This window comes from Talpa occidentalis, unplaced genomic scaffold (genome assembly GCF_014898055.3).
Source record: "Talpa occidentalis isolate TD23 unplaced genomic scaffold, MPIMG_talOcc4v2.1 talOcc4.10, whole genome shotgun sequence".
NCBI classification, from domain to species: domain Eukaryota; kingdom Metazoa; phylum Chordata; class Mammalia; order Eulipotyphla; family Talpidae; genus Talpa; species Talpa occidentalis.
In genome coordinates this window covers 37,762,346-37,785,287 of record NW_023600993.1, presented here as the reverse complement: position 1 = coordinate 37,785,287, position 22,942 = coordinate 37,762,346, and the positions used below count along the sequence as shown (strand labels likewise).

General features: G+C 51.7%; 2 protein-coding genes across 26 annotated transcripts in view; one reads left to right on the top strand and one right to left on the bottom strand.

Moving 5' to 3' along the window:
* The window catches only part of CHDH (choline dehydrogenase), a 36,940-nt gene extending 30,146 nt beyond the window's left edge, over positions 1–6,794 (top strand). The window contains exons 7-9 of the mRNA XM_037530681.2: positions 126–268; positions 521–623; positions 1,225–6,794. Coding sequence (XP_037386578.1) covers positions 126–268; positions 521–623; positions 1,225–1,643 — 665 coding nt within the window. The 3' untranslated portion in view covers positions 1,644–6,794. The remainder of the gene's footprint in view (positions 1–125; positions 269–520; positions 624–1,224) is intronic.
* CACNA1D (calcium voltage-gated channel subunit alpha1 D) overlaps positions 1–22,942 on the bottom strand; it is a 477,528-nt gene that overhangs the window by 2,111 nt on the left and 452,475 nt on the right. For 24 of the 25 annotated variants that reach the window (XM_054694641.1, XM_054694644.1, XM_054694649.1 and 21 more), the window contains 8 exons: positions 16,354–16,470; positions 15,284–15,651; positions 13,559–13,708; positions 12,044–12,207; positions 9,632–9,753; positions 7,916–8,236; positions 2,446–7,467; positions 100–388 (listed from right to left, as the gene is read on the bottom strand). In XM_054694641.1, coding sequence (XP_054550616.1) covers positions 7,174–7,467; positions 7,916–8,236; positions 9,632–9,753; positions 12,044–12,207; positions 13,559–13,708; positions 15,284–15,651; positions 16,354–16,470 — 1,536 coding nt within the window. In that variant the 3' untranslated portion in view covers positions 100–388; positions 2,446–7,173. The other variant, XM_054694646.1, reaches the window with a different exon arrangement.

Sequence of the window (22,942 nt, the reverse complement as noted above, 5' to 3'; positions counted from 1 at the left end):
AAAGAGGAAACAGAATTGAGGACTTAGGTCTAGGCACTAGAGAAGCTGCCCAGGAAAAGGAGAGGAAACCAGGCATGGCTGCCTACCCTTCTTGCTCACCTGCTCCATTTTCTTCCCACCCTCAGGTGATGGAGCCACAGCCCATCTGGAAACAGGTGGGTTCATCCGGAGCCAGCCTGGAGTCCCCCATCCAGACATCCAGTTCCATTTCCTGCCATCCCAAGTGATTGACCATGGGCGGGCCCCCACACAGGAGGATGCTTATCAGGTGAGCACTGGTCTCGGAGTCCCCTTGCGGCACTCTCCAGACTGCAGCAAGGTCTTCAGGATGGGGAGTGGAACTGGGGAGCCCAGAATCTCCCTGAGGCAGCACCAGGAGTGAAGCAGTCTGTATGGAGCATGGAAAGGAGAAGCAGGCACCCAGCTCAGGGCAGGTATTCTAGGTCAACAGGAAACTCGGGGCCTAAGCTACTTAGTCCAGGGGTTGACGGAGGTCACTGCTTCCTCTGGGTTCTTCTAGGTGCATGTGGGGACCATGCGGGGCACGAGTGTGGGCTGGCTCAAACTGAGAAGTGCCAACCCTCAGGACCACCCCGTGATCCAACCCAACTACTTGTCAACAGGTAATTCACCCACTTTTGTCTCCCCAAGGCCTGGGTTTGTGGGATCATTCACTGAATGTGTGCCTTTATGGGGCTCCTATCTGTCCCTGAACCTTTCTCCAGATCACATTTTCTGAAGACACATCACCCTCTTCCCTTGCTCCACCCCATCATTCTAGGCTGTAAATTTGGACATGCTTCCTAGTGCCCTGGGTCAGTTTGCAACTTTCAGATCAATCTACCATACCAGGAAGTGCAAGGGGAGCCAACTACAAATATGGTTCACATAGCATTTTTCCGGCTATTACCTCTTTGCATGCAGCAAAAATGAGCACTGCCCATCTGGCAGGTATTGCCCAGTAACGTCTCAGGAGGTGCTCACAGCCATGCTTTTTTACGCAAATCTGAACTCTGGATTTAAACCCAGGGCAGACTTTGTCCATCCTGGGATTCTGCTTGGTTGCAGAGTTCCCTATTGGTAGGTGACAAGTTAACCCGGTGGTTCAGACCTCCATTTCTCAAACTGTCCCCTCAGGGGGCTAACTAAACCTCTCTATGCCGAGAATCTTCCTGTAAAGCCAGCATGATCAGAGGAGTCATCTCACCTGTTTCTTCTCCACAGAAAATGATATTGAGGACTTCCGTCAGTGTGTGAAGCTGACCAGAGAAATTTTTGCACAGAAAGCCCTGGCCCCATTCCGGGGTAAAGAACTCCAGCCAGGAAGCCAGGTGCAATCCGATAAAGAGATCGACGCCTTCGTGAGGGCAAAAGCAGACAGTGCCTACCACCCCTCGTGCACCTGCAAGATGGGCCAGCCCTCCGACCCCATGGCTGTGGTGGACCCGCAGACTAGGGTGCTTGGGGTGCAAAACCTCAGGGTGGTCGATGCCTCCATCATGCCCAGTGTGGTCAGCGGCAACCTCAATGCCCCCACAATCATGATCGCAGAGAAGACAGCTGACATCATTAAGGGCCAGCCAGCACTCCAGGACAAGGATGTCCCTGTCTACAAGCCTGGGAGCCTGGCCACCCAGCGCTGAGGCAGTCATTGTCTGAGAAGGCCCCTGATGAGCCAAGTGGGCCAGCCTAGCCCTTGCTCCAAAGGCTCTTTCCTGAAACTGTCTAGAACATTAGGATTCAATGGCTGCAAACTGGAAATGAGACCAGTGCTGCCAGTGAGTCAGGTTTCTTTCTCCCAGCATGTCCCTGCCTCCTGGAGGAATAGCAGAAGGGAGGCCAGCAGAGGTGGATGGTTAAGTCCCACCCTATCCTCTGTCTTATTCCATGGTGCTGTCCCACCCAGGGTCTTGCTCCTGCTGCCTGCCTCAGTCCTGCTGGACTTGAGGGAAGGGGTCCTCTCCCAGGCCCCCCTGGGAAGGCAAGCCCCAAAATGCCTTATCTAAACTATTCTCAGAGCCGGGCGCTGTGCCCAGCTAGACCTGCACTGCGTTTTCCAAGACATCTTCCACTACAGGCTTCTGGCTGAGGCCAGAGTCATGCTCAGGTTGGGCATGCACATAGCCGCCAGCTTCCCTGTTCAGAGGGAGAGCTGCCTGCTAGAAGAAACACAGCCTTTTCCTTCCTCTGCAGCTTCCTGACTTCACTCTCAGACTGAGGCAAGAACTAGTGTTCGGTCGGGTCACCCACAGGGGCTGGTGGCCACCTCTCCAGTGTTCTGGTGCTCTATTAAACATGATCATTCCACTGAAATGATTTCTGGACATTGTTCAAGGAGGGAAGCTTCCCAAGGGAAACTCTCTCAGGTTTCATTCACGATGATGCAGCATTTTAAATGATGTTCCTATTACCAGGAAGCAAACCCAGAGCAAACCCTCCACATACCAGGCCACCAGTCCATGTTGAAGCAGCTAGTCCAAGGGGGTGCATTCCTCTCCACCTGGAAGACACTGGGCAGTGGACAGGACTGGATAATTCTTTTTCTCTAGATGTCCACAGGAACAGACCAGGGTGGAGCCAAGACAGAAAGGGCAGGCAAGTAAAACTATGCATTCTGGTCCTGTAAAAATGCAGCTGAGTGGAAGAAAAATAGTCAAAGATTTGAATACTGGGGGGGGAACATTCAAGTAGCATTTAAAACAGCCCTTTGATCTTTAAAATTCTTATAATGTAATAACAGAACCCGAGAACTTATTTTTGAAGTGGTATGTTGTGTCCACATGATTCTTACAAGGTAATGAAAACCAAATACAATTTGGATTGATTTTTCTGAAAATTCTCCAAAGCCACCATCCATGGCAGGGAAGAAGAGAATTGCAGGGCTGGGCCCAGAACGATGGGAGGAAAATGAGGCATTTCAAGCTGCCCCGGGGGTCAGTGTGGATTGAGGTGGCTGAGAGGCCTGACGGTGTCAACTTATGTTTGAGAAAGGTGAAGAAAACTGTCACGCCTGTCTTTCCTTTAGAAATTTTAGGCAGTTCTTATTTAAATCTTACCTGTTTTTTCTTTACATTCTGTTCCAAAGGAGGGTCAAGAAAGAAAATTCTTAATCTGCCAAGATCTCTCTCCTTGAGAGACTCCCCACCTGCCTCACCGCCATGGGTCGCGGTCACCATCATCTGTGTCTGGGAGCCACCTGTCAGGGTGCGGGAACAGCAGAGGAGTGCAGGTAGCCAGCCCCACCACTCTGAGTGCCAAGAAGTCCACAGTGAGCAGTGTAGGGAGTCCTGGGCATGACTGTCATGGCACTGACCTGCTTCTCTGGGGTGGGTATGGCCGGTGACACGGCTGTTATTTGTGGCCTGTGGTGTTCTGAGACAATGGCTGGTTTGTTGCTGTTGCTATGTTGTAAGATAAGCAAAGTGGTGTGCAAACAGCTCGACCACACCCAGGCCCCTCTCCCACTCCATCACACGTGTCTAGCTACAGACAGAAGTTTCAAAGGAGACCATGAGTGTCACATATCCAGAAGCCAAAGTGGAAAACTGCTGTTGGGGTTTGGACACAGGAGAGCATATTCTGACTTTAAGCAGTTGCTCCCACCAGTCCTGACGGGAGTGTGACCGCTATCTGGACGGAGCGGTGGCCCCGGGGGCAACAACAGGGTGGACTGAATGTCCGACTGTCCTGAGGAACCTTGGCCACAAAGACAGGGCTGCTGGTTGAGGAGCCAGGGTGGGGCTGGTTCAAGTTGGGGAGACAAGCTGCAGTCGGGCGGTCTGTTGGGCACATGGAGGCCTTTCAGCACCCAGCCTGGCAGGAGCTGGCACTTTGTCAGGTAAGCCCCTTAGCAAAAAAGCCAGTAATGGAAGAGTGCACTCTTCAAAACAAGGCTGAAAAAGCCTAATGGGAAGCTATGTATGTGCTTAGTGGCCAGGCTCTGAGGAACACTGACCCCTTAGAAGAAACCGGGGTTTAAGCTGCTACATCGGCAGAGGGGCCTTCCTGGTAAAACAAGGGACAGAACACACGGGTACAGGAACACTGAATATTGGAAGGGCGGGTCCTGGAAACAAGACTCTAGTGGCTTCACATACAGCCTTTCTGCTTCCAGCACATCATTTCGATAAATTCAAATCAGTTCTCGCCAGTCAAACCATGTTCCTCCACCCAAAGGTGGTTTCCTATTTCCACTGATCAACTTAACAGCAGACTGAACACCAGATGCTTTTCTCTTCATGTCCAGAACAAAATGTACCCCCTCCACAGACGCTGTCCTGAGAACCTGCCACCACCCCCACAGGGCATGCTGCAGAGCCCCCTTCTCACGCTGGCAGCAAGGGCTCCTGCTGCTCCTCCTGGCCTGCCCTGTCACGTCCCTAGCAGAGAAGAAACACCTTAGAGGAATAAAAACCTTTCCAACAAATGTAAGCATGGCTGGAGTCTGAATCTGGGTAGGCTAATAAGGAAGCAGAAAGTACCAGGCAGCACCTCTACCGCTAACCAGTTTTTAGAACAAATCAACTGCTCGTCATAATGATAACCTCTTCAGGAATGTGGGCAACTCGCAGAGACATTTAAGACTGTTAAAAAAAAAAAAAAAAAAAAAAAACAACAAACATGAACTAAAACTGCCATGGTTTCTTTCACAAACTTAGGACCACAGCAATTGGGTTTATCAAGTGGGGAAAAGCCACTGAGAAGCTTCTGGGGCTGTCACAAACCACCCTTCCCTGCCTTGGGCTGATTTGGAAACATCTCGGAACAGAGCTGGGACGCACATCCTGGACTAGCAGGGGCCCCGCATTCTAGACCAAAAAATCGCAGATTCAGTTAAATTGTAGCTGCCACTTCTATCTTGTGACATTATGAAAACAATGTTAAAGAAACCATGTGTACTGTTGCTGAGCACACAACAAAAGTACTTCTATGTAGGAGCCTGGCAGGGAACCAAAAAGGGAACAAGTTTAAATCTTCAAACTTTCTTAAAACAAAGAAGAAAACCATGCTCTACAACTTCAAATTTTTCTTACAAAAAAATAAATGCGATGTTAGACCAGAGGTTGAACCAGGCTTAAAGAAGACAGATTTTGGGAGTGATGCAGCCAGTTTGTAGATACTGACTGGAAAAATCACTTACACCAGAAAACTGCATCCAGGAAGGGCGATTCTGCCCTGCTAATAAGTCAGTGAGACCAGTACCCACCGGAGACACGGAGTCGGAGGTGATGGAGGTGACGGCGCTAGCCCTGTAAGGAGAAGCCGTGCTCCCTGCAGCTGGCAGTAAGTTACCTCAGGGGTCGAAGGAGCCATGAGGGGGAGCACTACCCTCTCTTGACAACCGTCTTCCCGGCCTCTTCTGCAGCTCTCGCTGGTGCTCTTCACAAAGAGAAGCTCCCAGATACAATGAAATTATTACACAGTTTGTTCTGAAGATCATTTTGCATTTTAATAAAAAAGCATTTGTCAGGAAATAGTCATTTACAAACCTTTGTGTGTTTTTGCCTGGATCTGGAATAAGAATGTCTTAAGAAGAGGTTTGTAAGGTCTTTGTAACAAAGTTGTTATTTACAAAAAAACAAAGACATTAACAGGTTGTCTATGTATTTAAAATTTTTGAACCAAAATTTGCTACCTGTTTGTTGACTGCAGGGAATCCCTGCCAAGGTAACTTGACAATGTCGGCATAGTTCTGTGAACAGAAAAAGAAGCCTTGATGGTTCTAATGATCCAAAAGTGGGTTTTCATCAGGAAGTACAGTCGGAGTGTGAGTGCATTCCAGTGAAAACTTCAGCCCTCATTCAATTGCATATAAAAGCCCTCAAAGAGAACACACAGTACAGCAATGTTTTGTAAAAAGGCAACAATACAATTTGTACAGACCCTAACATTCTAACCCTGTAGATGATCACTGTGCGCCCTCTGCCCCACACTCCTTACTTCTTAAGCAGCATCACCAGTCCCCAGGGGGCCAGAGCAGGGGAACAGGATTTCTGTACCAGGGATGCAAAGCTGACCCCGGGGAGCAGGAGGCAGCTGAGAAAACCAAAGCTGTGAATCCACAGGGTCAGAGTCACCAGCCTGACCTACTCTGTTCTGAACGTAGCAGAGGGTAAGGTAAAACAAAACAAGACAGACGCTTGCAACCCATGGTGGACTGAAGGGTACACTATCAAATCAGAACTCTTGCCCAAAGACAAGGCTGAAGAGTCGTCCGGCATGTCTCATGTAAAGTGACTCAAAATATTTTAGAAAAATCTCCATAGTGTCAAGTTCTTTTGAACTCAAAATTTTGCCCCCAAAAGATTTTCACTGAATAAATGAGAATTGGCTCTATTTCTTCTACTTCTGTGTGGTCTGAGTAAAAATGCTAATTTCTAGATTTCAGTGGGGAACTACAATTATTAGGACCCATGGATATTGCTGCATTTCAAATACGGTACAATAATTACAAAATATAGACCATCTCTTTACAAATACAAATTATAGTATATTACAAGTCATGTACAGTAAATCTATAATTTTTAAACAAACTAGCGTATCTAAGTTTACCTGGTTGCGAGTGCATTATTATTCCAGTTTACCCTTAGTTGCCCTTAGCCTGACAGTCAGAAACCGACCCTCTGAGTGATGCTCTCTGGTGTAAACTGGCGTCAAGAGCAGAACACCTCATGTATAAGGTCCTGCTCCCCTCTCAGGATGACGGCTGGTAGGTGGGTTCTGACTGACGCACTGTCCTGCAGAACAGCTAAACAGGAACCAGGAAGCAGTGTATTGGGGGGAGGGTTAAAAATGGATATGCTGGGCCCAGTGAATGTCTGATATGCTAGACCGATGGCTGAGGTAATGACAGGTATGGTGATCGTCATCACCTTGAACCTTTTCCCACCGTGCCTGCGGGCGGGCGGGTGTGGGGAGGTGCCCCGGTGCACGCTGGGCAAGCAGGCAGGGCCTGCCCCACTTCCTCGCTGGTCCTCTCCCCGAGGGCTGGGCTACTGTTTCCCGCAGCTGGGGCCGAGCACGAGGTGCAGGGCCGCTCCCTACCAGGTTTATGGCTTCCTGGAGGCGTGACATCACCTGTACAAAAGTCTGCTTGAATGTGGACTCCACACTAGTGCCGAAACTTTCCTAACTACGAGGCACTTTTTCCCTGGCCCCCTGCCCGCCCCCGGGCTACAGGGTGGTGATGCATATCATTTCATCCGCCAGGTCCTCCTCCTCTCTCCCAGGGTCTGGCTCTTCGTCGCTGTAGCCGGGCCCGAAGTCCTGCAGCTCATAGTCCTGCCGGTGAGCGAGGGGGCCCAGGTCTCCGTTGGCCCGGCCTCGCATGTTCCCATTCAGCAGGCTGCTGGCCGCGCTCTCCATCTCATCAATGGTGAGGTCACAGGCATCGGCGATTTCATATTTTGTCGCTGACACAAATTTTGGGTCCCTTGCGTACCGGCCTAGGCCTTCAGAGATCAGGACCTGCACAGGAAAGATCAGGGAACGCATTCTATGGCTTTGATGGAAACCCCCTTCAAGCACTTACCGCATGACACGCTTCTGAGACTCAGGCAATCATATTTTCTCCCCTCCTCATCTGCAATGACTAAATGTAACTAACCTGGGCCTGGAAAATGTTGACCCTCAAAAACCATGCGGTCCAACAAGACTGAAACCCACTAGAGACAACACACACGATGCTGTGTACGTGCAGCTAATTTTGAGACTGGGCAGTGCTGGTCAGTTTCTGTATCCAGGCCTTAGGGCTCATCCCCACAGCTGAGAAGCGGCCAGTGTCCAGGGTCACAGGCCACTGAGCTCCGGAGCCCGCTGCCTGAGAGCCGCTGCCCTGACAGCTGCCGCCGCTGCGTGGGCTCTCCGCGGCTCTACTGCTGCGTGCCGAAGCCGCCCTCCCGTGGCTCATACTCACGGCCTCCACCAGGCTGTCTGCGCTCCTCTGCTTGTCGCTGTTTTTGTTTCGGAAGCTGCTGGGGACGGTCAGGCTGGCTGGTGTGAAAGTCCGATAGGAGATGCCAGGCTCATCCGTGTACCAGGAGCTGCGGTGCAGGGATGGCAGGCTGCCGTTGACCTGGTCCAGGGCCTCGGACCGCTCAACCTGGATCAGGGGCGTGTAGCACGGTGTCCAGTCCCGGTATGGGGGCGTCGCTGGAGGGGTGGCCCACGATCGGGTGGAGTGGCTCGGTGAGTACTTCTGGGCTTTACTTGAATCCAGGCCTGCAACTGCCATGATCTGAGGAGAGAGGGGGCAGTGGGAGGACCGGAGGTCCAGGCTTCAGGCTTCCTTCAAGCAGATCACGTAAGAATCACTTTCACGGCCTCGGACACTAGCACAGGGAGAAAACTGAGTAACTGCAAGCTACAATGTGGCTTTCTACAATATTGTTTTCTTTGCCCCCCCAAATCCATAAGGCATTTCCTGTGACTGTTCCCAAGTAGGAGTCAGCTGCAAATTCTGAAATGAAGACTCGGGGAAGATGAACGAGCACTGGTGTTTGAACATCTCACCAGGTCACACTGGGTTTAGATATGGAAGTGAATTCATGGCAAACTGATGGTAGCCAGCACCAGCAGGGAGACACAACCGGTTCTCTTTACCCTGGCGCAGAGCCTCACACCTCCTCGGTTTGCCCTGAAGCGTGAGGAAAGCCCCACTCCCTCCACGACAGCTGCACCGCAGCAACAGCCCCCCTGACCCCGGCAGCCCCACCCTGCAGAGGGGCACGCCGAGGCCCAGTCCAGGGAACATACAGGACTGGCCAGCACGGGACCCTGGTCAAACTGCTAAGACCACCGAGAGCCAGATGTGGACAGATGTGAGCCTCATCAGAGCAGGTCAGGCAGGGCAAGGGCACTGCCACACGCAAGTCTCTCTAGACCTCCACGTCTGCTGGCCACCGTAAAGCAAAATGGACATAAAATTAACAAAAATTGAAGGTGGAGAAGCAAAAAGGCAAATAGGAGAACTGAAATGGCAGCTGCATTCATGTGCTCAGGGCCCTGGAGGAAACCTGCGGGAGAAGCCAGCTCCGCAGACTAGCAGACCGGCGCTTGCACACATTTGAATTCTCCTCGATCCCGCCCCCACCCCCGCAACACACACACCTAAGTGGACAGCATCTCTGAGGTGCTCTTTCCAGAGAGGGAGAAGCCTGTGTTCCTGTCTGTGAGGCATGGCCTAGACGAGTGGGCTCGGGCCGGGCCACCCTGGGGACCGCAGAGGGCTCAGACATGTGTTTTAATAAAGGAACAACTCTCAGAGCAAGTCAAGGGCAGCAGCAGCCATTCAGAATCTGCCAAGCAGTCACCATCAGGCTCTGTCTTGTGGAGGAGAGATGTGGGGGAGAAAAGACTGGGCACCTAGGCTGAGCACCCAGCTTTGGAAGCTGGCAGCCTTGGACTCAAAGGTCAGCTCGGTCACTCCCCTCCCTGCTCTGATGTTTGCTTACGCGTAAGCTGGAGTTCGTGATCTGATCGCCTGGGCAGGGTGAGAGGACTGAAGCAGAGTGCACAGGAAGGTTCTCTCCTTCCCTCCCCGGGCTGGCAGCCAAGGGTAAGACGGTTTCCTGCGGGTGCGTCCCACACAGGGGACTTGCAGGCAGAGGGCCAAGGCCGGCGGCTGGCTCACCTGTTGCTGCATCAGGTGCAGAGGCAGGGCCGTGCGGTGGGGGAAGGCCGGGGACGGGGGCACCTCCTCCTGGCTGCTCTGCCGGCGCAGGCACTCGAAGTTGAAGGAGGATCTCCGGTGGGCTAAGGAGTCAAAGCAAACGGTTCAGTTGTGAAACACAATCTGCTGGGACGCCAGGCCTCGGGGTGGGGGGGCTGGGGTGCCCCCTGCCTGTTCAGTGGGGACGTGCGCAGTGACCCATCCAAGGAGGAGAATGAGGTAGTGAGGTGAGGGCTCAGTACCTTGAAAGAAACGGGAGGTTGAAAGAAGCAGCCCAAAGTGTGTTTTTAAAAAATTCAAGGTGATTTCTTTTAAAGGCTGTGCCTGTTCTCGGGGGGAGGAGCTGGAGGTGGCCTGAGGGAAGGGTCCCGACTCTGCCCCTGGCCCTACATGCTGTGGGGTCAAGCACACAACATGACTCTAGAATTCCACAGACGCTGGCTGACTGCTCCATTCTTGCCTCCCAGACACCCTGTGTCTCTGGTGGACACACCATGTCACTTGACTTCTCGGTTTTAAAGCGAGTGACTTGCTACTGGCCCTGTCAACTCAACCAGTTAATAAGCAAATTCCTTCACTGGCAAGACCTCCAGCTTCTCTAACACCGAAGACGAACAAACAAAAACATCTGTAACTTTGAAGACCACAGTTGTCCTGCTTATAGTCACCAGGAATAGAGGTTTATGCCCCAACTGCTGCCCAATGGGGAGAAGAAAGACAGTATCCAGCCCTGGCGTGGGCCTAGTGTGCACCGTGGGGACACCAGGGCCTCCCCATCGACTTGCCTACGTGGGACACAGACTGCTGCCCAGTGCACCATCCTCACCAGCCTTCCCTCCATGTATCGTGCGAAGGTGAATTTAACAGCGCTCTCAGGAGGAAGAGCCTCCCTGTCAGCACAACCTCCAGGACCCAAGACCAGATGGTGCGGCCAGAGGCTGAGCAAGGGTAAGAAAACCACCAGTCCTCTCATTCCAACAGCGCCCTTCAGTGTTGAAATGGGCCCACAAACACACATGCCCTCGCTCGCTCTGCACATCCGTCTCTGAGGAACGATGTAACCCCACGGAGCTAAGGACACAGAGCTGAGAACGGAGGCCCAGGAGTACCGTGTTCTCCCTGCCCATGTCTGAACTGATGGACAGCAGGGCAGACAAAACATTTTATTTACTTGCCCTTACAAACTAAGAGGGCACCTCTTACTTGCCACCCAGGTTCCTCACTCCCCGTGGGCATTACTGCAGCAGCCAAAGGGCGGTGCCTGGCAGTGGGCTCATACATGCAAGGAGCCTCCACCTGCCTCACCTGCCCATGTGCCATCCAGTGATAGAGACCAGAGCTGCTGTTTGGCAGCACATGTTTGAGGCTGAGCAATTAAATATTAATCATGGAAAGGGATCTGATTACACACCCCATCAAGAATGACAGCTGGGGTGAGGCAGAAGGCCGGGGGCCACCCAGACACACTCTGCTGTGCATGAAGGGAGCGGACTAAGAGCCAGTGTCTCAGCTACTGCTGGCTACTGATCAACTCCTGCTCAAAACTGTGCTTCCTCAGAAAGACCAGATATGGCCATTCTTTTAACCATGAACGCAATGCCCATAAGTCCAAAATCAACAGCTCAGCCAAAGCCACTGCTACATTTCTTTCCCTGGCATAAGTTCCTTAGGAGGGTGACCCAGAGCTCCAGGTAGCAACCAGTTACACCACTTTTGCAAGAGAATCAGGTGAGGAGCAGCCAGCCCCTGTTCCTTCTCAGCAGGATGGGAACACAGACCCCAGGATGGTCAGCACCAAGGCCAAAGCCTGTCCCGTGAGCAGAAGACACTGGCAGACATGAGGCAAAGGTAAAAGAAAAGATGGAGAAGAGGCGAGGAGGGAGAGCACCCCTGGTGGAGACTGAGGCAAGATGGGCGCCAAGGATCCCCAGGGGGCCCCAGAGGTGTAGAGCTTTGCAAGACAGGCCTGAGTGCAAGTCCAGCTCTGCCCTTGGGCTGATGCTTCTCCTCTCTGATGGTCAGCCTGTCCACAGAGAGGACCTGGCAGCTCCACAGTACCCGTCTTGCCTGCCCTCCAGGATGGACCCAGGCTCCAGGCAGCGATCATGTGCACATAAAGCCCCTCAGCAGATGCCACGTGCTGTGCAATTCTAGGACCACAGAGTCGAGAACAGCTGAAGTGGGCTGAGCTGTCACACGGTACACACGCTGGCAAGGCGAGGAGAGCCGGGGTATCTCCGACCAGGGGGCTGGACTTGAAGACTGAAGGTCCCTGACATGCAGGACCACGCCAGCCTCACGCCCCCAGGACAGAAGCCGAGGAGGCACCACTCTCTGGGAAGCTTCACCTAAAATAAAAAAACCTGGCCTCACATGTTGGGGTGGGAGGTAGAAGGCGTCTCCTTGGAGACCTCCGGGAATCATAGCAAACGGGCGAGTCGTCATCCTCCAGGAAGCCTTGGGGGTGGTGGTAGCCCCGGGGCCGCTCAAAGTCCAAGGTGCTGCCTGGGTATCGGTTGTAGTAGCCATAGTTTCGCCTGGTGGTCCAGAAGCCAAAAGAGAGAGTAAGAGCATGGGCGGTGCAAGTTCACAAGCTCTGTCCCTGAGCTCTGACAGACCCGCGTCTACGGTCGGGCCTCTCCCCACCTCCCCTGGACCAGCAGGACCAACTGAGAACAAGGCAGTCCTCGGCTTCACTGAAGATTCTAGAGGGAGGGCAAGGGCCGTGACAGGATGATTCAGGTGGCCCGGCTATGAAGAGGGAGGTGCTGGTACTTCCCTCGCTGGGGCAGCCTCAGCCCCGGGTGAGATGTGGGTTGCAACTGCTCCCTTCTCTTGAGAGCCCTCTCTAAGTGCCTGCCCCTTGCCCGGTGCCGGGCAGGGAAGATGCCTGAGGCACGGTCTCCGCCGTCAAGGAGCTTAACCAGTACCAGACACACAGATGGCAGCGCTGGAAGGGAAGCGCGCAGGGGAGAGGGAGTAGGGGGTGGCACTTCAATTCTAGTCAGGGAAATGAGAGGCAAGACTCTGGAGAGCAGGCCCTCAGAGAGCGAGCAGAACGAGGTCAGTGGAGATGGGGTAAGGACACAGTGTGAGCAAAGGCCCTGAGAAAGGAAACTCTGATTCCATTTGGTTCAGAACCATGGTCCCAGAAGCCAGGCCCTGAGACAGGCTGACGGCGCAACCGCTGGGGCAGGGGCAGTGGCCAGGGTGTGGCTGGCCCGGAAATGTGAGAATCACGTTCACTAACAGCTCAGCCGTGCTACTTTGTGGAAGAGGTCACTTCCGCTTCATGGGCCTCCCGGGTCAAGGCAAGATGCATCTTACAGAGGGTGGCAGGTGGCGTCTGTCCCCCTGTACAGCCTGCTGTGTGTCCTAAAGCAAAGTGCCTTTCTTACCCTCAAAATTCTTTCTTTAGGACAGAAGCCTGGAGAGGCACCTGTGCGGAGCATTGTGCTCTGACTTCATATCCCTTGTCTGCAGGAGGGAGCCATGGATGGGAACAGGCAGTGGGCACTGTTCACTAAGGCACCACCGAAGCTATGGGGCGGCCAAGCCGCTGAGCAGAGCCCCCAGGTCAGAACGCTCAGCATCCACTCAATTCAAATGGATCTCTCAGGAGGCAGGGGATTGCTGGAAAGGGGTGAAACTGCCATGAGGCAGGCCCAGCTCATGTTTCTGGAGTCTTTACTAGAAGGTCTCACAGGCCTGTGGCAGAAATAACTCTAGAGGGCTGAAGAAAGAGCCTTCGCTCTGCCTCTCTCTGGCCCTTTCTCGCCTCCTGTCGCGTCCCCTGGCCTGGACTTCGCGCTCTTGTTTTGCTTCCCAGGGTCGCCCACATGTGCCCGGAGGCATCCTCGTGTCAGCCTGCGCCACAGGGTTCCTCACCTGCTCCCAGTGGGCGAGCTGTCATCCTCGTAGCCCTCCTCACTGCTGAAATATTCCTGCTCCCCCAAGCAGCGGGGGTCCCTGAAGTAGCCATGTATCTCCGGATCTTCCCGGCAAATGGTTGGGAACTGCTCATCTCCTGAGTCGGACCTGTGGTAGGGAGAGAGGATCTGAGCACCAGGGCAGGGGCCAGACGATCCTGCAGCCTCAGCCTGGGGCCGGCAGTCCTGGCCCCAGTGCTGCTGCTTCTCCCCTGGGGCACCTGCCCCAAGAGTTGGAGTAATTAAAGCCTCTAGAAATGATGCTGTGTCTGGGGGTGGAGGTGGGGGGGGGGCTTCACAAGCTGGGGGCTTCAGCACCCTGGACAGTGCCATGCCACTGTGTCCAGAGGTCTTGGCACTAAAGGAGTAGATGTAATTTGGGGACCAGAGCAAGAAAATGGGCCTAGACACTTGCAATGCGGGGGAAAGAGAGCCTGGGACTCATCTCCTCACTATCTCCTGTGGTCCCCACTCCTTCCTATCCTGGCCCAGCATGAATTCAGAGCCTGACACCAAGAGGGCTCTTTACCACTGACTGCCCCACTGCATCTGACCCAGCCAGGGTGACGGGAGATTTGGATACACTGTCCTGGAAGAGACCCTCATGTCCACTATTTTCTAAGACTCCTCACCCCAGGACTGTCATAACATCCCCCAGGACCCCCGATTCTGGCCTCAGTCCTTGGGAAAACCAGCCAAAGCTCTGTGACATCATGTGTCTCCAAGGGGGGCCTTTGCTTTCTCTAATTTCTTCACTCTCCCCACCCTCTTTAGGCTCAAGTTGCTACCATTGCCATCTGATATAACTAAGTGCATGGCGGACTCCCCCAGCACGGCCGTGGACCCTGCAAGGGCTAACCTGTAAGGCTGCCTGGTGTAGGACTGTCAGATAGTTATGGAGCCTTTGCAGCTTTGGAGCCTAAAACTCCTTTTCTTAGAAAGAAGCAACTACCACTAAGTGCTGAGTCCAAAGCTCTAAGCACCAATACCCTCAATGGCTCAAAGGAATTTCTCTTATTAGTAGTCAGAGAGGCCAGATGGTCACACAACACACAGATTTTAACACAGAAACACAGGCGGCGCGCACATACCTAATGTAAGTTTCATAATAGCGAGTTCTATCCAGGAAAGGCATAAGATGGGAGGGAGGGAGAAGATCAAAGTTAAATACTGCCAACAAAATTTGAAATGCAGATGTCAGCCTACTTCCCAGAGTGGGCCTGGCAAATTATGGGCCACAGTCCAACACGGCTGGCCCCTGGTTTTGTATGGCCCACAAGCTACCATTTTTACTGAAATTAAAAAAAAAAAAAAATCCAAAGAAGAAAAACATTTCATCCCATGAATATACGAAGTTTACATTTTCCGTGTCCACAACTGAAGTTTAGCTACGTCCTTGGTAAGAAAAAGCTTGCCAGTCCCTGTCACAAAGCATGTTGGCGAAATTGGAGAGGGTCGAGTCTGCAGAACTGCCATTTTAAGGAGCTCTCCACAGAGCAGGGCACAGGAGGCAGACAGCCCCTTATCCCTAGGGCCATCACGTGGCCAGTGCCCGAGAGGCCGTGACCTTGTATGCTCCCACGTTCTAAAGCAGGGGAGCTCCCACACGTGCCAGAGCATCGAGCTGAAGAACCGTCTTGGGCTGACACTACAGTACCGAGTGCAAACACATTTTAAAGGTTACCTTTTAATACTGGACCTTCTTTGAGGTTCACGGTCATGCTTGTGGGAGGAATGATGCCCATTTTCAGACACATGCTCAAGGTTCCCAATGCTGGGCCGCTTTCCAGGGGCAGCTTTGGACATATTGGCATTATTGAGATTGGCATTTGTTGAGCTGGGAACTTGCTTTCCTATGGAATTATGGTTATGATGGTTATGACACACCGAATTTCCTGCTGGAGGAAACAGCGGTTGCTCAATATCACTTGCAGGTGGAATTGAAGGCCTTTGGACATGCAGGGGACGGTGGGTGGTATTGGTCTGCTGAAGGGAATCTCTCCTATCACTATTAACATGATTGACATGGTTTCCAAGCAGGGCACCATTTCTCTGCAAAATAATGGGAGACAACACCAGGTAATTTAACAAGTATTTGATGCACGCTAGCTATGTTAGGTAATTCTTTCTACATGAAATACAAATTCTAGGTAAGCTCCGTAGGATCCCTGCAGAACAATCTGAGTGTCTCAGTGATGGGGGTGAGTGTGGCTGTGTGCAGCTGGTCCCCCTTGAAATGAGGAAGTTACCCGATTCCTGAGCTGGGGAGCAAGCTCTTGGCTGTCACTCTCGTGGGCTCTTCAAGTTGCTCCAAGTTGCGGGAACATACCCAGCAGGCTGGTTGGCAGCCCCGGTAGCTGAGGTTGGGCAGTAGGCATGCTCTCTGGGCTGGGGGGCTAGGAGGCTGAGGGTTGGCTGGAGATCAAAGAGCTGCCCAGGGAAGAAGGGGGGTAGTGTGGACAGGCTGCAGCTAGAAGGACCCAAGATGCTCATCCGTACCAGGCAGTGGCCGTGGTCAAGCTCCTCTGAAGCTGTCAGTGTGGGGCCTAAGGGCCAGCTCAGGGAAGGAGCAGGCCTGGAAAAAGGTGCTGGTGAATGGGGAGGGTCTGCTGTGGGAGGCTATGCCTGCAAGCCCCTCTAGGCCCTGGAGCTGCTTTGTATTCTCCAAGCTCTTTTGTGGATTGACTGCGCAACTTGGAGGCCTGCCCCACTACTTCCAAGTGGCCAGTGTGTAGCTAGTCGTGGAATAATTACTTTGAACACATCTTCTTCTTCTTCTCGTTTTGTGTCCTCAGGCTCGTCATCTTGCAAATCACATGATATAGCCCGCCGGATTTCTGGCCCAATGTCGTGCAGTGTCCTTAACCCCGCCTAGATCAATGAAGATGGCAAAACAGATTAGACAACACGGGTGCCTTGGGCCCGTCTGGGTCCTGGCTTGGTTCCCGCCTGATTCAGCTGTGGGAGGGGAAGTGTCTGCAAAGGACAACCCAGAGAACTGACCACTTGTTTGAACGTCACCGTCCCACAGCCTCAGGGCTGTTGGGGGTGGCCAGGGATTCAAGAAGGTCCTACGAGAGGATATTTGAGGCACATAACCCAAAACCATTAACATTTCCATTTGCAGGGAACAGCGTGTGGTGACTGGGACTGGGGTCTGTCATGGCCAAGAGCATGCCCCCATGTCGAAGTGACAGCTGACAGAAGGACAGCTCCCGGAGCCTGGACAGGCAAGAAGCATGTCTGGACCCCATGGGGTGGGTGGCAGGGACTCTCTGGCTGGGTCCAGGACGAGGAAGCTATTGGTGCAGGTGCCAGAGGGAAAGCAGACCACACAGCCACCAGGGCAGGTGGTTCTGCTAACAAGCCATGGGAACGAGGGAGTGACACAACACACTGCAGCCACTAGCACACTCAGGACGTGACGGAGCAGGAGGACACGCACACAGACCTGGGCCGCTGTGCAGGGCCCGCCCTCGTGGCCATCGTGCCGCCCTGGCCTGGGAACTCAGCAATGCCAGGTCCTCTGGCAGAGCATGCACACTGCAAGGGGCTCGCCAGCCTCTGAGGTGGTACCAGGCCCACCAGGTGACCAGGCCCCTCATAAATGTTCCATGCCTCCCCAGGCCCTCACAGCTGCCTCTCTCACTTGGGGCCCCCAGTGTCCCTTTATCAGGGAAACATTCTAGAGGCTTTGAACTAGATACAGGGAAGATAAAGTCAGTAATTCTGAGAGGATTTTTTGGATCACTAATTTGAAGAATCACAGCATGCGAACTTAAACACTCGCAGGGACAGCACAGTTATCCTTCTCTACAAAACAACTTGCATCGGAAAGAGGCATTTCCTCTCTGGCCCCAGCTCTGAGGCCACCTGCCCCTCACTTGCTGGCAGTCTGTTTGCACTTTCTGTCTTGGAGAGCGAGCACCTGTGCGGCAGCCTGTGCAGGCCGCCATCCGGAGCTAACACTCTGACTTGAGGGTGGTCTGCTGGCGCCCTCTCCTCTTGCCACAAGCCCAGCAGCAGGCGGGCCCAGGACATAGACATGGAATGACTGACGCACGCCCAGCGGCGGAGCAGGGACGGAAAGGGGCCCTTTACTGGAATGCCCAGAACTGTCTCAGGCAGACGCTGAGCTACAGTGCAATGTCAGGCTAGAGCTCCTCAAGAGGCGCTCAGAACACAGCCTCTGAAGTGATCCTGCATGAACGATGTGAGCTGGGGTCTGGCTTGAACCATTCTCTGAACAGAGGAGCAGCAGGTCTTTCCATGTCATGAATTGTGAGGGTGACACAGCTGCCTGGTGTCAGAGCTTTAAGGTGCCTGGAGGGGAGAGTCCCATGCCCCAGGCCAAACCCAGAGCAAGTCATTGGGGTGTGGGGGTGGGGTCTTCCCTGCTTTCCTGTCCCTGTGGCCACAGGCATAAGACAAGCACGCATGTGCATGCACACAAGCACACACACACACACATCATACCACACACAAACACACTTTCCCTCTCTCAGGATCCCCAAGACCACACATTGAAACCTGAGGGATTATTCAGCCCAGAGGTGGCTCCACTTGCCATTCTCATGGAAACAGCAAGGAGACAACTCTAATGTCAAGTGAGTGAAAGCGCTTGAAAGGAGGGTCGTGGCGAGCAATATTAAACAGCCACAGCTCATTCACGCGGTGTTTTCTCGGCACAATAATCAGGGGAGAGAAGCTAGGCCAGGGCTTCATGGTCTGACTTTAGATCACCAGGGAGAGAGGTCTGCTACATATCTGAGGATCCCAAACAAGGTAGAGGCCAGGCTCAAGATGCCTGCTGCCACTCCCACAAAACAAACATCGGCGCCAATGCGCTGAGTCAACAACGCCTTGTCCATTATGTACATGAATCTCTGTTGCAGGGCAGCCCAGCCGGGAGTGATCCTGAGTTCAGATACTAGCAGACCCTACTTACTGTCATTCAACTGATTAGACTAGGTCTGATGAAAAGAAATAGAAAACTATTTATTTGGATAATTTTGAACATCATCCTCTGTTGACGGGTTGACATTTCACTGAAATACACATATAACATAATTGTATAATAAAAACGAAAACTGTCTCCAGCATGTCTTCTGTGGTACACAAATTAGGGTAGTGCAGAGAACAGACACAGGACAGAGAACTTGTTTGCAACATAAATCATGAAGAAGGCTGAGAGGTGGCCCAGGATGCCACTTCCGAACACACATAATGACAACATATTTATTGAGGAGACATCAAAGGAGGAGAGAAAGCGTCACTCTTCCCAGACACAAAAGCAGAGGTTGAGAAATCATGAATACATTTTGCTTGCTCCACACAGGAAAAAACACACCTTCTAAGAGTCAGCAACTGACTTCACTCTTTCACATGGGGTGGGGGGAGGAGAGGAAGGGCTGGGGGTACTGCAGAGGGTAGGGGTGTCTGCCATGTTCAGGAATGAGGGAAACAGTTGTTTCCAAACATAAGCTGAAATGAAGCTTAAGCACAGCACCCTGAATTTATTACATATCACAAAACATGATCATGAAAATTTTCTAGCACACATATCAGGCTAAAAGGTAGCTTAGGCTGCTCCAAAAATCCCATAGGCACAAGGTCCAACCCCCCCGGAGTGCAGAAAACTCTCCTAAACCCTTGAAAAAGTTACTTTCTCCATGGCCCTAATAAAGAACATTTTCTTCTTGAATAAACACTTTACAATCAGTAAAATCATCTATTCTTTCATATTTCATATCTGTGTCTACCTCTATCACCAAAACACTATTTTACTTTGAATTGTGGTCATTAGCACTGAAAACCAACACAATGAAAGCCATATAAAGTCTTTCCATTAACATCACAGTAGAATTAGGTTTTTGAATAAACACAGAATTGCTATAAAATATAAACAGTATTGATTTAAGATGTCCAATCATATAAAATATTAAACAGAATCAAGCCTATTTTTCTGGTTGATTTTTAAATGCTCGATGTTATCATAAATACTTAAAAAAAAAAAAGTTGGCGCCTCGCCTGCGGACTGCTGCTTTAAATTTTAGACACCATTTAATAAATTGGAATTTCATAGATATTTATTCTACTGAATGATTAAGTCACCAAAAACAAACAACTATAAAATCTCTCTAAATACTTCTGAAGAAATAGCATAAAATTGTATTTGAACATCAAGGGTGAGCATTCATCCATCTTCCTTCCTCTTGCCCACCTTCAGGTTTTCCTACCTGGGTGCAGTGGGAATGCTCTCGCTGCCTGCCTCCCGGAGCTAGCTCCACCGGGCACACCAGTCATCTGCCAGCTCTCAGGGCTGCCCTGCGCGTACATATGCCCAGAAGCCCACCCCACACCTACACTGTAACAGTGGAGATAAGACAGGTGAGTCTCCAGGCGGGACCGGGCCCGGTCATCCATCTTCTGATGTAAGCTCCCGACTCCAGCCCCACAGCCCTGGTCTGGCAGAGCCTGCTCTCCCTCCCGCCTGCTCTCAGGCAGTCAGGGCTGCTGGCACAGCCATCTCGTCAAAGGCAAGTTCTGGTTAACCCTTTAGAGGATTCAGCCGCTACCCATTCAGTGGGGATAATTCTAGACTAGCTCCATTAGAAGAACTGGAGATTAAATTCTTCCAGAACACACCTGCCCATCTACAAGCTGTCCCCCACCTCCTCCACATCCACACATGCACACACACCACACATGGGCACACCCCTTACTTTGTCATTGTTTTCCTCCAGGGAAAATGTGATGGCGTGGCCTTTGTGTCGTTATGAACAGTCCTTGAGTTATATATAAAGGGAATGGAATCATGAGCATGGCACCCCATGAGTCATCCACAGCGATCCAACCCTCCCTGAAAAGTCAGCTGTTAACTCACCCTGTTAAGTTACTCTGGGGGTTGCACTAAGTTGTACACATGGAGTTTGTTACCATCACTTGGAAAGATAAAAGGAACTTTTTCAAGAATTACCTAATGTGATCTGTGTCATTTCCCTGCAAATGAGCTAACAGTTCTCTAACTCTACACTGATTCTTGAAACACCAGAATCAGAGAAACTCTCTGTACCTGGCAATGTGCCTTCATCTACTTCATCCCACTGGAGCCTGGGAGGAGGGCAGGTGGGTTAGTCTTGTTCCCATTTGGGTTAATGGACGTTCCCAGGCGAATGCAGACTCCACCAGGACCTGAGCCCAGGCCGGGGTTCCCAGGGCACTAGGCCCCACCTCCACCACCAAGATGCTGCTGTCTAGTCTACAGAAAAGTGCAGGGCTCAAGTCTCACTTACAACTGTGACCCACATGACTGTGGTCGCCACTCAAGGTTTATCTCCTTCCAACTAGCCCAGGGGAGTTCTACTATCACTAAGTCAACATGGAAAGGACAAATTTTCACAAGGGGCCATGAAAACTGATTCCAAGTCCCGTACACAACCCATCTCAACTGAGGTCTTTAAAAACACTGTCCGTCTCACGCGTTGAGGCAGACCATTCCGCCCCGTCTGCACGGGCCCTGACACTCAGCTACGCTGGTGCGACTCTCAGTCTGAACTTAGCCTCCAAGCCTAGGTGCGTAGGTGGGGTTGGGGAGGGGCCAGGGAGGGAGAGAAGGTTCTAAGCCTGAGACCTTGCTACAAAGAGAGGGGCTCTTCAACCAGGGAGATCAAAAAACGGCTCCAGCACTCTTTTCCTTTAAGGGAGAGTTGAGATCATTCCCCTATGAGCAGCAGTTCTCGAAATGTGGTCCTGGGGCCCTGAGACTCCAGAAACATCTGGAAGCATCCTGAAGTTGGTGTGATCTACATAGTCATACCAGGGCCATCTGTGTCTTTCCCTCAGGAGAGCACAGAGGGGTTTGCAAAAGTTATTTGACAGTGATGGTGCCATCTCTCTGCCATCTTTGCTTTAAAACAATAAAATTTCTAAGTTCTAATTTCTGATGTAGCAGATATTTATAGCCAAAGCTCTCAATCACTTTCAAGAGTATACAAGGGTCTCAAGACCACGATATTTGAGAACTGCTGGAAATCTGCCCTCAGGCGGCATCTTCTCAGATGCTGGACTCTTCACCCCGCCTGGGATTCCGTGAGTCCACTGACCTTTCTCAAATTTGGGCAGATATGTCCTGTCTGGGTCTTTTCTGTGGCTTCTCTGAACTAGCCTCTGGCGTGTCTTCTTAGGGTGCCTGCAAATGACGTGCTCTCCACGACCCCACACGGCCACTTAGGCCTAAGCCGCTCAGATGTCTTCTGGGCCATGGGAACAACGTCACCCAGGAACCCACCCGGTCTTGCAACCATTAATAAGTACTAGCAAGTTCCTTCCCATGGATAACTGATGGTGGCACATGTGTGATAACGAGGGGGGCGAGATGGGTTCTTGAAACAAAGCATTGCCCTAATTAAGGCCTTTTGCTGCTCTGTCCTATAACTTGCCTTAACTTCTTTTCAGTAATTCTGTCTTCTCAGACTTTTGAAAATAATAATCACTGTCCATAGTGTCCATAGAGGGGAAAGATGGCTCACCTTTCAGAAAAAGGACAGAATCCAGGGCCCAGTAATCCTGTGGATTCCTTACATTTTTAATCAGGTCACACCATCATGTAAATTATTGGACAAGAGTCTGTTGCCCAATCTTACATCAGCTCCCTGGGCTGTATACTGGCCTGCATCACGCCATCCAGCCAGGAGCAGGGGAGTTTAGCACCATGGGGTCTGGTGTTGGGTACCAAGATTGCTAGTGAGCCTGTGAGGAGTCTGACACAATCAACTCACACCTTTTCTACATTTCAAGCTATACTCTTCTGCTAAGGATTTAAGAAAAAGGACAAAAGCAGCTCTGCAATATGGCTGAAAACCAGGTTTCAGAGAAGACTTGCTTCCCTTGGGAGCAGCCAGAGGTGTCCTCACAATTTCTGGCTGTCTTTCATGAGCTGGCCCTGGCTCCCAACCATAGCCAGTGGCAATACTCAGAGACACAGCCAGGCCCACGTGGGACAAATATTCAGTTTCCTTTAAACCATTCCCTTAGTCCCATCTACAAAGTTCTCCCTTTCCAGTTTTTGATTTGATTTGGAGAAAGGCATCTGGAAACCCCAGCCACGTGAGCTGCTTGGGAGCTGTTGTATTGTGGCTTTGCCTCTGGAGACTTAGATTTAGAAGATAATTGGTCACATTTGAGATGGGAGTAACATACAGTCCTTCAGCATTTCATAAAGTTGATACCAGGGTGGGTCAGAGACAGACAGAAGGATTTTGCGTCTTTTGGTGGATTAATTTCTCACCTCTGCCCGAGGGGCTGCTTCCTTTGGAGGGATGATACACAAATACTTGCTAAC